Source organism: Callospermophilus lateralis, chromosome 2 (genome assembly GCF_048772815.1).
Source record: "Callospermophilus lateralis isolate mCalLat2 chromosome 2, mCalLat2.hap1, whole genome shotgun sequence".
Taxonomy (NCBI): Eukaryota; Metazoa; Chordata; class Mammalia; order Rodentia; family Sciuridae; genus Callospermophilus; species Callospermophilus lateralis.
This window is the reverse complement of record NC_135306.1, coordinates 154471182-154483725: the sequence shown is the minus strand read 5'-3', so window position 1 is coordinate 154483725 and position 12544 is coordinate 154471182. Positions and strand designations below refer to the sequence as shown.

The 12544-nt window shown below is 34.0% G+C and overlaps 1 protein-coding gene across 1 annotated transcript; it reads right to left on the bottom strand.

Annotated features, from left to right (window-relative positions):
• Positions 1-5825: 5825 nt before the first annotated feature.
• On the bottom strand, positions 5826-6797 carry LOC143389026 (olfactory receptor 52N4). The gene has a single exon (XM_076842378.2). The coding sequence runs from the start codon at positions 6795-6797 to the stop codon at positions 5826-5828; it is 972 nt and encodes a 323-aa protein (XP_076698493.2).
• Positions 6798-12544: the final 5747 nt, after the last annotated feature.

Genomic DNA, 12544 nt, shown 5'->3' with positions numbered 1-12544 from the left:
CCATCCCAAGTTTAAGGTCAGCCTCAACAACTTAGCAAGACCCTTAGCAACTTAGAGAATCTGTCTCAAAATTAAAAAATAAAAATAACTAAGATGTAGCTCAGTGCTGAAGTGCCCTTCAGTTCAGTCACCAGTACACACAAAACAAAATGAAAAAACCCAATAAATGCCTACAAGAAATTCTACTTCATACACACTAGGATGGCTGCATATAAATTTTCAAAAATATCCCAAACAACAAATGTTTGAGATGATATGAAAGTATTAAAATCTTTGTATGTTGCTGGTAAAGATGTAAAAATGATTCAGTGACTGTGGAAAATAGTTTGGAATTTCTTCAAAAAGTTAAAGAATTATTGCACCACCCAGAAATTCCATTGACAACTGTAAATCCAAAACAATTGAAAACATAGTTCTGTTAAAATTTTTACAAAAATTGTAATTTCAGCATTATGCACAATAGCTGAAAGTTAGAAAGAAGATAAATCTGTTATATTGATGAATAGATAAACAAATGTAGCATATTCATACAATGAACTATTATTCAGTCATAAGAGGGAATGAAATACAGAAACATGCTACAACATGGACAAAACTTGGAAGCTGTATGTTACATCTAAAAAGACAGACATTAGCAGGTATTATATTATTCCATTCATGTGAAATATGCAGAATAGGTAGATTCATAGATTTGGAAGAAATTGTGGTTACCAGGAACTACAAGAAGGAAGTGACATTCAAAAAAAAAATAAATAACCCAATCAACAAATGGGCCAAGGACCTGAACAGACACTTCTCAGAAGAGTGTACACAATCAATCAACAAATACATGAAAAAATGCTCACTATCTCTAGCAATCAGAGAAATGCAAATTAAAACTACTCTAAGATTCCATCTCACTCCAATAAGAATGGGAGCCACTATGAAGCCATACAACAATAAGTGCTGGAGAGGATGCAGGGAAAAATGTACACACAAACATTGCTGGTGGGACTGCAAATTGGTTTAGCCAATTTGGAAAGCAGTATGGAGATTCCTAGGAAAGCTGGGAATGGAACCACCATTTGACCCAGCTATTCCCCTTCTTGGACTATACTCAAAAGACCTAAAAAGAGCATACTACAGGGACACAGCCACATCAATGTTTATTCAATGTCAATTCACAATAGCTAGACTGTGGAACCAACCTAGATGTCCTACAATAGATGAATGGATTTTAAAAAATGTGGCATTTATACCCAATTGAATATTACTCAGCACCAAAAAATAACAAGATCATGTCATTTGCAGGGAAATGGATGGCATTAGAGCAGATTATGCTAAGTGAGGTTAGCCAATCCCTAAAAAACAAATGCTGATGTCTTCTCTGATATAAGGGGGGGGTAGTGTCTCAAAATGGGATAGGGAGGAAGAGCATGAGAAGAAGATTACCACTAAATAGGGAAGAGTGGTGGGAGGGAAAAAGAGGAAGAAGGGGAGTTGCACAGATGGTAGGAGACCCTCATCGTTGTACAGAATACATGTATGATGTTGTGAGGAGAAAAAGAAAAAAAAAGTGTGTCACATTAGATTGGATAGAGAGAAGTGATGGGAGTGGAGGGGAGAGGAAGGGGGATAGGAAGGGCAGCAGAATAGAATAGACATTATGATTGCTGTATGTATATAGGTGACTGTATGACCAATGTGATTCTGCAATCTGTACAATCAGAAAAATGAGAAATTGTACCCCAATTGATTCAAATGTATGAAGTGCAAAGATCATTGTAATGTCATGTGTAGCTAATAAAAAAATTTTAAAAAATGTATGATTTTTTTTTCGGGGGGTGGAATAAAACATTTTGGGAATTATATAGTGTTAAAGGCCTTAGTAGTGTTAATGGACTAAAAGCCTTTGAAATAAATTCTACATTATATGACTTTTACTATAATTGTTAAAAGAACACCAAAATCTCTTTCAGCTGTTTTTTTCTTGATTAACCATTTCTCTAAAATTTCTAAAGGCTTTTCATTAGTGTCAAGAATTCTGAAAAAGCCAATTCTGACAGCTTTTGTCAGCAATAAGGAACTAAACACACAAAAAAATTAGCAACAAAGAAGCAAAAACATAGCTTTCCCGGAAGCAGAGGTGTGTTCCTAGTGGTTGTGATAGGTCAGGAGACGTGAAGATGATTGGAGGGCATGAGAGAGGGAGTCCCTGGGTCTGTTTCATACAAAAGCTGTTGAAGTAAGAGAAGATACTGGGATCTCAGGGTGCATGATCTCACTATGATCTATTCTAACAGTTTTAAGGTTTTAGGTCTTATATTTAAGACTATAAACCACTTCGAGTCACTTTTTTTTGTGTGTTAGAAGTGCTCACAGCTATGCTACTCCTTGATATTTATTCTAAAGAATTAAAGTCAGCATACAATAGTGATATCTGCTTTTCAATTTTTCTAGCAGCAACAATTTGCAATAGTCAAGTTATGGAACAAACCTAAGTGTCTGACAACCGATGAATGAATAGAAAAAGATGTAGTATAGAACACAATAGAGTTTTGTTAAGCCATAAAGAAAAAAAAATGAACCAATTCACATAAAAACAGATGGAACTGAAGAACATTATGCCAAGTGAGATTAATCAGACTCAGTCACGGGTCATATGTTTTCTCTCTAGAGATAAAAAAGGAAAGAAAGGAGACCTCATGAAAATATAAGGGAGACCAGTAGACTAGGAATTGGGGATCAGAGAAGGAAAGAGAAAAGGACGTGGGGTCAGGGAGATAGATATGCCAAATATGTGTTGTGCCTGCTGGAATGTATCACAAAAATTTCCATTTTATTTATAAATATAATAAAAATTACAAATTAATAAGCATCCACTTTTTTCATTTGCATATGGACATTCTGTTTCACCAAAATCTTTTATTGAAGAGACCATTCTTTCCCTGTTGTTTATTCTTTCCCCCTTGTTGAAGGTTAGTTGACCCTACAAGTGAGAGTTTATTTCTCAGTTCTCTGTTTTCTCCCATAGGTCTATGTCTATTTATGTCTCACACTGTTCGAATTTACTATATTGTTTTAATGAGTGGAGTTTTATAAGGTGTTTTGAAGTAATAAATCTTAGTCTCCAACTTTATTCTTCTTTCTCAAACTCATTTTGGATATTCAAACTTCTTTGTGGTTCCATATGAATATTATGATATTTTTCTATTTCTATAAAAAATTATTGTTACCTATATATTGTGATGTGTCTATAGGTCACCTTGAGTAATAAGTATGTTTTACAATAGCATTTTAACAATAGCAAGTCTTCTAATTCAAAAGTATGGAACATCATTCCAATTTTTTGTGTCATCTTTAATATTTTCAGTTTGATTTTGTTTTCATTGCACAAATATTTTGCTTGCTTGGGTAAACTTATTTCCATGGATTTTATTCACTTCTATATCATTAAAAAAGAGGTTGTTTTCTTGATTTTCTTTTTGACTATTTGTTTAGTGTATACAAATACAACTGAATTTTTCTGTTGCCAAGTTAGGAGACACATGTTTCAACAGAAGTTGTATCTAGCCTTATTAGTTTTGAAACAAATGTAAATTAATGTTACTAGTCAGTAAATATGAAAAATACATACCAAGAGAAAACATATATTAATCTGCTCAGTGGGAATGTAAGGAATAGGTTCAAGTCTTTAGAATAACAAAGTATTTGGAATTTAATCCAGGGTCAGTTTACCACTGAGTACATTCCCAATCCCTTTTATTTTTTATTTTGAGATAGGGTCTTGCTAAGTTGGTGAGACTGACCTCATACTTATGATCCTCCTGCCTCAGTCTCCAGAGTTGCTGGGATTACAGGTTGTACCACCACACCCAATACCCCTTTTTAAATTTCCTTTTTCTCTCTCTCTCACTTCTGAATATGACAGAAAACAGAAATCTGCCAAATTATGCTGTTCATGTACAATTATATCACAGTTTATCCACAAATATGTATATAATGTACTAATTGAAAATAATAATAATAATAATAATAATAATAATAATAATAATAATAGAAGGGAGACCAGTAAAGTAGGGCAAGTGATCAGGGAGACGGAGAAAAAGAGGAAAATAAAGGTATTCAGGAAGAGATTGGAAAATTATGTTATGTGCATGTACAAATATGATATAATGAATACCACAGTTATGTAAAATTAAATAAAACAAATAAAAAGTTTAAAATTCAGTTTACTCTATATTCCTTCTCTAATTGGTTTAGTTAATAAGCAATAAATACGAAAATTTTATCCAGTTTCTAACTTCCTTATAGTGTTCACAACTGGAAATAAGCTAAAAGAAATGGATTTTGATAACTTCCCTGTGGTTCCTACCAAACATATATTATATTTACCTTAAATTTGGTTTTAAAAAAAATACATCTCTTTCCAGAGTGTGCTTTTTAAAGGTCTGTTGAAGGAAACTAAATGTCCAATTATTCTGTTGTGAAATAACTATGCGTGTGGCCGGACAAGGGAACACCTAGTCAGACTAAAATTATGACTCTAGCAAGATGCTGAAAGACTTGAAACTCATAATAGTAATGACTTCATGGGGTGTATTCTATCTTCTTCTTCAGTAAGAAGTCACTGAAGAAAGACATTTTTAAAAAACTATAAAAATATAGAAGAACGATCAGTATACTAGAGGTTGGTAACAAGGGAAGGGTAGATGTTAGGAAAAGAGAAGTACTGGGGATTGAATTAGAGCAAATTATATTACATGATTGTATAATTATGCCAAAATGAATCATAATGTTATATATAACTAAAATCCAAAAACAAAAAAAAAAAAAGGAAGAAGTATGTAGACGGGCATGGTGGTGCATGTCTATAACCTCAGGAGAGAGACTGAAGCACAAGTTCAATGCCAGTCTCAGAAACGTAGTGAGATTCTGTCCCCCCAAAATAAAAAAGGGCTGGGGATATGGCTCAGTGGCAAAGTTCAACCCCTATCCCTGCACCCCCCCCAAAAAAAGAGAAGAAATATGTAGCACATATTTCCAGAAGAATGTAACTACTGGCCATTAATCTGGAAATTACTGCCACGGTCTGGCTGGGCACAATTCAGGAGCCACTTGTCAAAAGAAACTAACTTTATTTTTAGAACCACACACGATAAACAAAACAGCTCCTCAGGAAAAAACCCTCAGAGCCCAACTGCCACCACCAGCTTCCCACAAGCCACACACCCCAACAACCTCCTCCTCCCAAAATCCTCCTGCTCTTGAGGCTGATTGGCTGGGTCGCATGGGTGGAGCCAAAAAAGTCCCCCAATGAGCAGCTCCGTGGTCTGAACGGGCAGGGAAACAGCCCAATGAGCATCACCGCAGAGGAGCCAATCAGCTAGATGTTGCTGGGGCCGCTGTGAGCCAATCATCAGCTGGCAGTCTGAAAGTTTGCTGGGGCCCCTTCAGCTCATCAGCTGGCAGTCTGAAAGTTTGCTGGGGCCCCTTAGGCTGTGGCTCTCAACATCAATTACTATTAAAAATAAGACTCAGATTACCTTACTCCACTTTGCTCATTTTTCCTGAGGTTTTTTTTAAGGGAAACTTGATATACTTATTAGACAACTTTTTCAAAGATATCAGAAGGTGAAATTCAAAGAAAATTGCTGGACATGCCAGTGACTTAAAAATCATCAAGGCACTTTTGGAAAATGCACAATTCTACAAGCTCCATCTGTATGTGTATGTGTGGTTAAAACAGATGTATTATCTTACACAGCTAAGGAATTTATCATGTCCTTAAAAAAAACCGGCAAATTTTAGATATAATTATTTTCTTCTCTTCCACTTGCACATGCTTATTTATTTATGTTGTGTGATTTGGTTTCTTTAAACCCTGAAAGGATCCTCATGACACAGTCTCGTATCTGCTTAGTTTTCACCCCATAGACAACAGGGTTCATGGTGGGAGGCAAAAGCAGATAAATATTGGCCACGATGATGTGGCAAGATGGAGGGATTGTGTGGCCCCCAAAGCGATGGGAAAAGAAGGAGAAGAAAGCAGGACTGTAGGAGAAGACGATGGCACAGATGTGGGCGGTGCAGGTGCTAAAGGCCTTTTGCCGAGCATCTGCTGAGGAGAGGCTGACCACGGCCCGGAGGATCATGGTGTAGGAGACTGTGATGCACAGGATGTCAAAACCTCCGATAAGGAGGGCTACCATTAAACCATAGATGGCGTTGACCTTGACATTGCCACAGGATAATTTAGCTACAGACATGTGGTCACAGTATGTATGAGGGATGACATTGCCTCTGCAGTAGGGAAGACGCTTGGTGAGGAAAGTGAAAGGAGTAATGAGCAACACCCCTCTTAGGAAGGTGGCAAGCCCAGCCTTCCCAATGACATCATTGGTGAGGATGACTGAGTAGCGCAGAGGGTAGCAGATGGCCACATAGCGGTCCAGGGCCATAAGCATGAGCACCCCAGACTCCATCCCTGTGAAGGTATGGATGAAGAACATCTGGACCAGGCATTCATCAAATCCAATTTCCTTGAGGTGAAACCAGAAGATGCAGAGGGCTTTAGGGATTGTGCTTGAGCACATGACAAGGTCAGTGAGAGAAAGCATGGCCAAGAAGTAGTACATGGGTCTGTGCAGGGAGTCCTCATAGCGGATGAGGTAGAGGAGTCCACAATTCCCAACCACAGCCACTACATACATGGAGCAGAATGGGAAGGAAATCCAGATTTGCATGTCCTCCAGTCCTGGGATCCCATTAAGAATGAATGAAGCTGGGGTCAGATCTGTTTTATTCAAGATCAGCATGATCAAGCTAGTATGGTCATGAATCAGCTTAAAGTTATGGAAGTTTTGCTGAAATAGGAAAAAGTACAGAAAGCATAGGTTAAGGTTACTGTCTCCCATCAACCACACTTTTTAAAATTATATATTTTAATGATGCTATTCTATCCATCAACAACTACCAAAGAATTTTTTTAATATAAAAAATAAACAAATAAAATCATATTGCTGGGGAAAATAAAAGACTTTGTTAAAGCATACTGCCATCATTTAAGTGCTCAGGATGCATAGTTATATTTTCTTATCATAAGCCAAATTTTTTTTTGTGTGGCCAAGGAACAGCTTTGTTTGCTTGTTATTTGTTGTTAATTCATTGATTCATTCAGTAAATTCTTATTATGAAGTCTGTTTTTATCACCAACAATGAATCTACATTAATTATTTTAGAGACTGATTCACATTACATAATTTGTAACCAAGTATGATAAAAATTTTTGTTAGACTACCTGACTTAACTGTTAATTATTGTGTACACTCACTGTGAATGTGATCTTAAAGCAGATTGCTTTGATCACCTCACTGATGGCCACAAAACATAATGACTGATGCCAGACATTGTGGTGTGAACCAAGTAATCCTAGCAATTCAGGGAGACAGGAGAATCACAAGTTTGAGGCCAACCTCCACAATTTAGTGAGACCCTAAGCAAGTTAGTGAGACTTTGTCTCAAAATAGTATATAAAAAGGGCTTGGAATGTAGCTCAGTAGTTAAGTGTTCCTAGGTTCAATCCCTAGTACCAAAATAAAATTAAAATTAATGACTGACATTTATTGTTGGTTACCAAGCACTGTTCAAAGCATTCTAGAATTATTAAATGGCATTTCTCAAAGGATCCTAGGATCTCACAAGCCAGTGAAATGCTTGATTTAGTCTTCTCACTTTTTATGATGCATGCTTCTTGTCCTTTCCCACATCTAGTCTATGTGCATTCCTAAATGTTTTCTCAAATTAAATTTCTACTCATAATTGAAAGTTGCTAAAGGTGCTTAACATAAATGACTTTATTAAAAATTAATAAAATCTATGAATGGTAACAGATAATTTCTTTTATTGTTTCTAAACATCTTCATGTATTATGGTCAGGCATTGACCATTGATAATAATTTATTAAAAATACAATCATGGGGATGGGTTTGGCTCAGTGGCAGAGTGCTTGCCTAGCACAGGTGAGGCACTGGGTTGGAGCCTTAACACCACATAACAAATAAAATTAAGGCATACTGTCCATCTACAACTACCAAAGAATTTTTAAAATATAAAGTATAAAATAAATAAAATCATATTGCTGTGGAAAATTAAAGAATTTGTTAAAGTATACTGCCATAATTTAATTTCTCAGGACGCATATTTGTATTTTCGTGTTATAAAGCAACATCTGGAAGATAAGTGAGATAAATCACAAGGCAACTTCTTTCAAAAACTGGAAAAAAAAACACAGGTTGTACATATTAATTAATACACTTTTCAAGGGCATAATTTTAGGCTATGACAAAGTCTTAGAGCTATTCCGGTGTCAAAGGAGCACCTGTGTATTTAACCTAGTCTCAAGAGGACCTTTTAGTGAAATGGGCAAATGCTGTAGACCTGAAGCATTATGACAATCCTGACATCAAAATGGTGGGGATCGTATTCTTTCCTATTTGCTATTTTTCCTACTTACATAAACTGATATTCTTGGTTTTGTGAGTGATGGACAATCCTCTCTCATTTGGTGTTTCCTTTGCCTATCCTCCTCAAGTGTGACAAATTTCTACTCATTATTCAAGCAAAACCATCAACAGGAAGACTTAGATGTCCTTAAGACTTGATACTGATTCATCCTCTAAATACTCCAAAAAATAATGCAGTTACCAACAGCTGTGATGAATGGTAAGAAATCCGTCAGTTCAAAAATTATTCTCTTTAGTTCTCCTTATCTGATGATACCATAAAAATGAATTCATATTTAGGAATTCTTCACAGTTTAATAAAATCATGTATGTTAAGGACAGTGTCCAACAAACTATCACCAGTGTCTATCAAATCAAATCACACATAATACATATTTATAAAGGTATCTTTAATGTAAAAAATAGATGAGCAATGAATGCATGACATGTTGAAATTCACTTTGAGAATTACTAAAATTATAATCTAAGTATTATCACTTAGAGTGCATAAAAGACACTAAAAGAAAGAAAACTGCAGATTATATTCCTTAAGATTATTGGGAAAGATAAATAAATAAATCATCATTGTCATAAAGTACAGAGAAAAAGAAAACATAAAATGACAAATATATATATTTATATTATAATATTTTTATGTTACTTTGGGCAAGAAATACAAATCATTCAAATTTCCCATTACAAAACACGATTATAATTGCTTTTAAATTACTTATGCAGCTTGAACGAGTGCATAGAATAAAAACAAAGCACAAAGGTTTAAAAATGTATACAGATATTTTTTAAATAAACAGTATCCCAAAATATCAGGGAGATTATATTAATGTTAGACAAAGAGAATTCAAAGGAAAAACACTTGGGTCAAGAGCACTTTGGAGAAATAAAATGCTTGACATTTTGAAATTAAAGCTAATTATATCAACATGTTTGATTTCCAGGCCTTATAACTTATTTTCATAATACAATTGATGAAGGACACATTCACATTCTTATTTTGTGAACACAGAAGGAAAGTTAAAATATTGACTTCTTATAAACCACTCTTAATGTTCTATTTAAGATGAGTGGATTAGTCATAAGCTAAAATGTTAGCTTTGGAATTTCAAGGAGTGTATTAATTTTTTTTTTAGAATAAAGCATAAAATTTGGCCTTTTCAACATAAGAAAGGCTTTCTTTTAAACACCAAATTTACAAACAAGGTTTTCTCCTTACAACTCAGTAAATTTGTAAATTATATTTTTATTCAACATATTTTCAGGACTCTTACACATATATTATTAGGTTAAACATGTATAGTCTGTACATGTGTACATGTATGTATATATTCACAGAAACATATAAGTAATATGCATTTAATTAAGGTTGCCATAATAAGTTTATAAAATTATGTTTCAATAATTTATAACTATTTAGTATGAACTAGTCAATAGGGTCACTATTCTTTCCTCCCTCTATACCACTTTAATACATTGAACAGTACCTCTTAACTGTAAAGTTCAGTACTTGCTTCAAGATATACATTGCACTGTAAATATCATTGCACAAAGCACATTCACAGCTTCTCTTGGAGCTAAAGTACTTTATTTAAAGTGTGCAAAATGTTAGATTATTGTTTTAATTATAGTTGTGCAGAAAGAGTAATTGCCTAGGGGGAGAGAAAGATACTGTGGCTATATACTGACCTACATGTATCCAAGTATGAGCAGGTAGTTCTATTACACTTTAAATATGTATCCATGTATCAGAAGCAGACAGAAAAACTAAGGGGAATTTCTGGTTGGTGGTGCAAAACTGTTATCTCCAAGACTCTCAGGAGGCTGAAGCAGGAGCATGATCAACTTAGTGAGACCCTGTCTCAAAAAATAAAACTGGCATTAGTGTGTAGCTAAGTGGTGCAATTGGTACTGGGTTCAATCTCTGATGCCACACACATAAACACAAATGGAATAATAAAATAATAAATAACTCCTAAACAGAAAATATTTTTGATTACTTGTCCACTTTTCTGAAGTACTTTTAAAATACTAGATAAACATTTTCTCATATTTACTTGTTATGTGTATGGCTTTGTCACTATAACTGGTCTTTTGCTTACACAAGTTAGTTCCATCTTCAATACATTCACAAAGCTCTCCAAGATTGAAATTAAAAACTCTAGTATTAACTACAAATGTAAGCAGTTGCCTTTGTAAAACAGACCTAAAACAATTTCAACACATCATTATTTCATTTCTTCTGCAGAGAAATTGATTCAGCTATGCTAAGGTGTGGGCAGAAAAACTGAATTTGTAATATTTATGCATGAGTATCACCATCTAAAATATAACTTTGATGTTATCTGCTATTTGTCCTCATTCTTAAACTCTCTAGGTAATACTTTTTTTCTATTAAACCATCTTCACTTATTTGTGTCATTCTTCTTTTCATATGAGGTTGCTTGTTCTATCTAGCTTTTGCTACACAAAACAAAGACATTGCTCAGTCTTTCCAGAAAATAATCAAGAAAAATTAGACTCTGATTTCAAAGAATAAGGGAACAACAGGTAAAAAGTAAGCAACAGAACTGTTGTCTAGGTTTTTTTTTTTTATTTCTTCATTTCATGGGAATGATCCACACCTGACATCCATCACTACCAAATCAGTATTTCCTATTTGGATATAGAAATAACATGGATTATCATCATCACCCAAAGGCAACTGAATTTTAGTGCTGGATTTGGGAACACAAATATTTTCCAAGACAATCCAACCTCACACAACATTGTCGCTTTCAAATTATGTGAATATAATCAGATTTAATTCTGGAAAAATAATAAGCAATTCGTTTTATATCCAACACTCCTCTCCACTTTACCATACAGCTTACAGAAAACAATCTTGTCTTTATCACCTCTTTTATAGTTTTGAATACCTTAATTTTTGTGTTGGGCAATACCTGAATATAATCTAGCCCAGGTGTTCAGGGTCTTGGTTGAAGGAAAACACAATCCTAGAATAAATGTGCATGCACAGATGTTAAACTCTGAATTCTTTTATATCTGTACTATTGAATGGATCCTTGAAAGGATTCTGTATGCCATGTGTCCCCAAGAGACTATTTCAGAATATCAGAGACACAGATGCTGCTATGGAAATCAACTATGGAAATCAAGTTCTATGGGGAGAGAAAAATAATGAGACTTTGAATTCATAGTGCCCACATTATGATAAGAAAGGAAATAATATCCTGTGTGTGTTTTGTCTCTTAGGAAATATACACAAGAAAGGAAGAAAATAAAAAATGTACGTTACTTTAGTGAGATTTAATCCTATGGCAGATATGTGTTTGCTTCTTATGCACTGCATAATTTATGTAAAACAGATCAAAAGTACTTAAGCAGAGTATGTTTTATGCATTGATACCATAATTCATTTATTAAATTTCTTTCATTATTAATGTAGCACTTTATCCACTTAATTAATGATTATGGAGTTTGTTTTTTTTTTACTTTCTGAGCTAGGCTAGGGATTGTGTGAACACGGTTCCTTGTTAAAAAGTTTTCTTTCATGTAAGAAAAATGAAAGATCAATACTATAGTGATCTTAAACATCATCAAAACTGAAATTATCAAATGCATATTTTCTTAAATTATCTTAATGTCCTGAAATATATTATTATTAAAGAAAATGGTTAGGTATATTTCTACATTAATAAGTATATGTATGTATTGATATGCATTTATTGTTTTAACAAAATATGATGCTACTGTTTTACAATATAATGACTACTATATTGATTTAAAGTTATTTAAGTGGTACATTCCAAAAAAGGATTCTTGTGATGGCATATGTGTACAATTTATTTATACATGGCATATATAGATACAAACATTTTGAGAAGTAATGTTATGATAAATGAGCATCACTGTGAAACTTTTATGACATTTCTGATTTAATTATTTCTCAAAATAAATTTCTATAGTGTATTAGATTCTCCTTCCTTTCTTTCATGCCAATAGATATCTGCCAAATTGATAATAAACTATAATCATCATTTAATAAT

What these genes read in the sequence shown, in the direction of transcription:
- LOC143389026 (XM_076842378.2), bottom strand. Translation starts at nt 6,797, where the DNA reads ATGCTGATCTTGAATAAAACAGATCTGACCCCAGCTTCATTCATTCTT.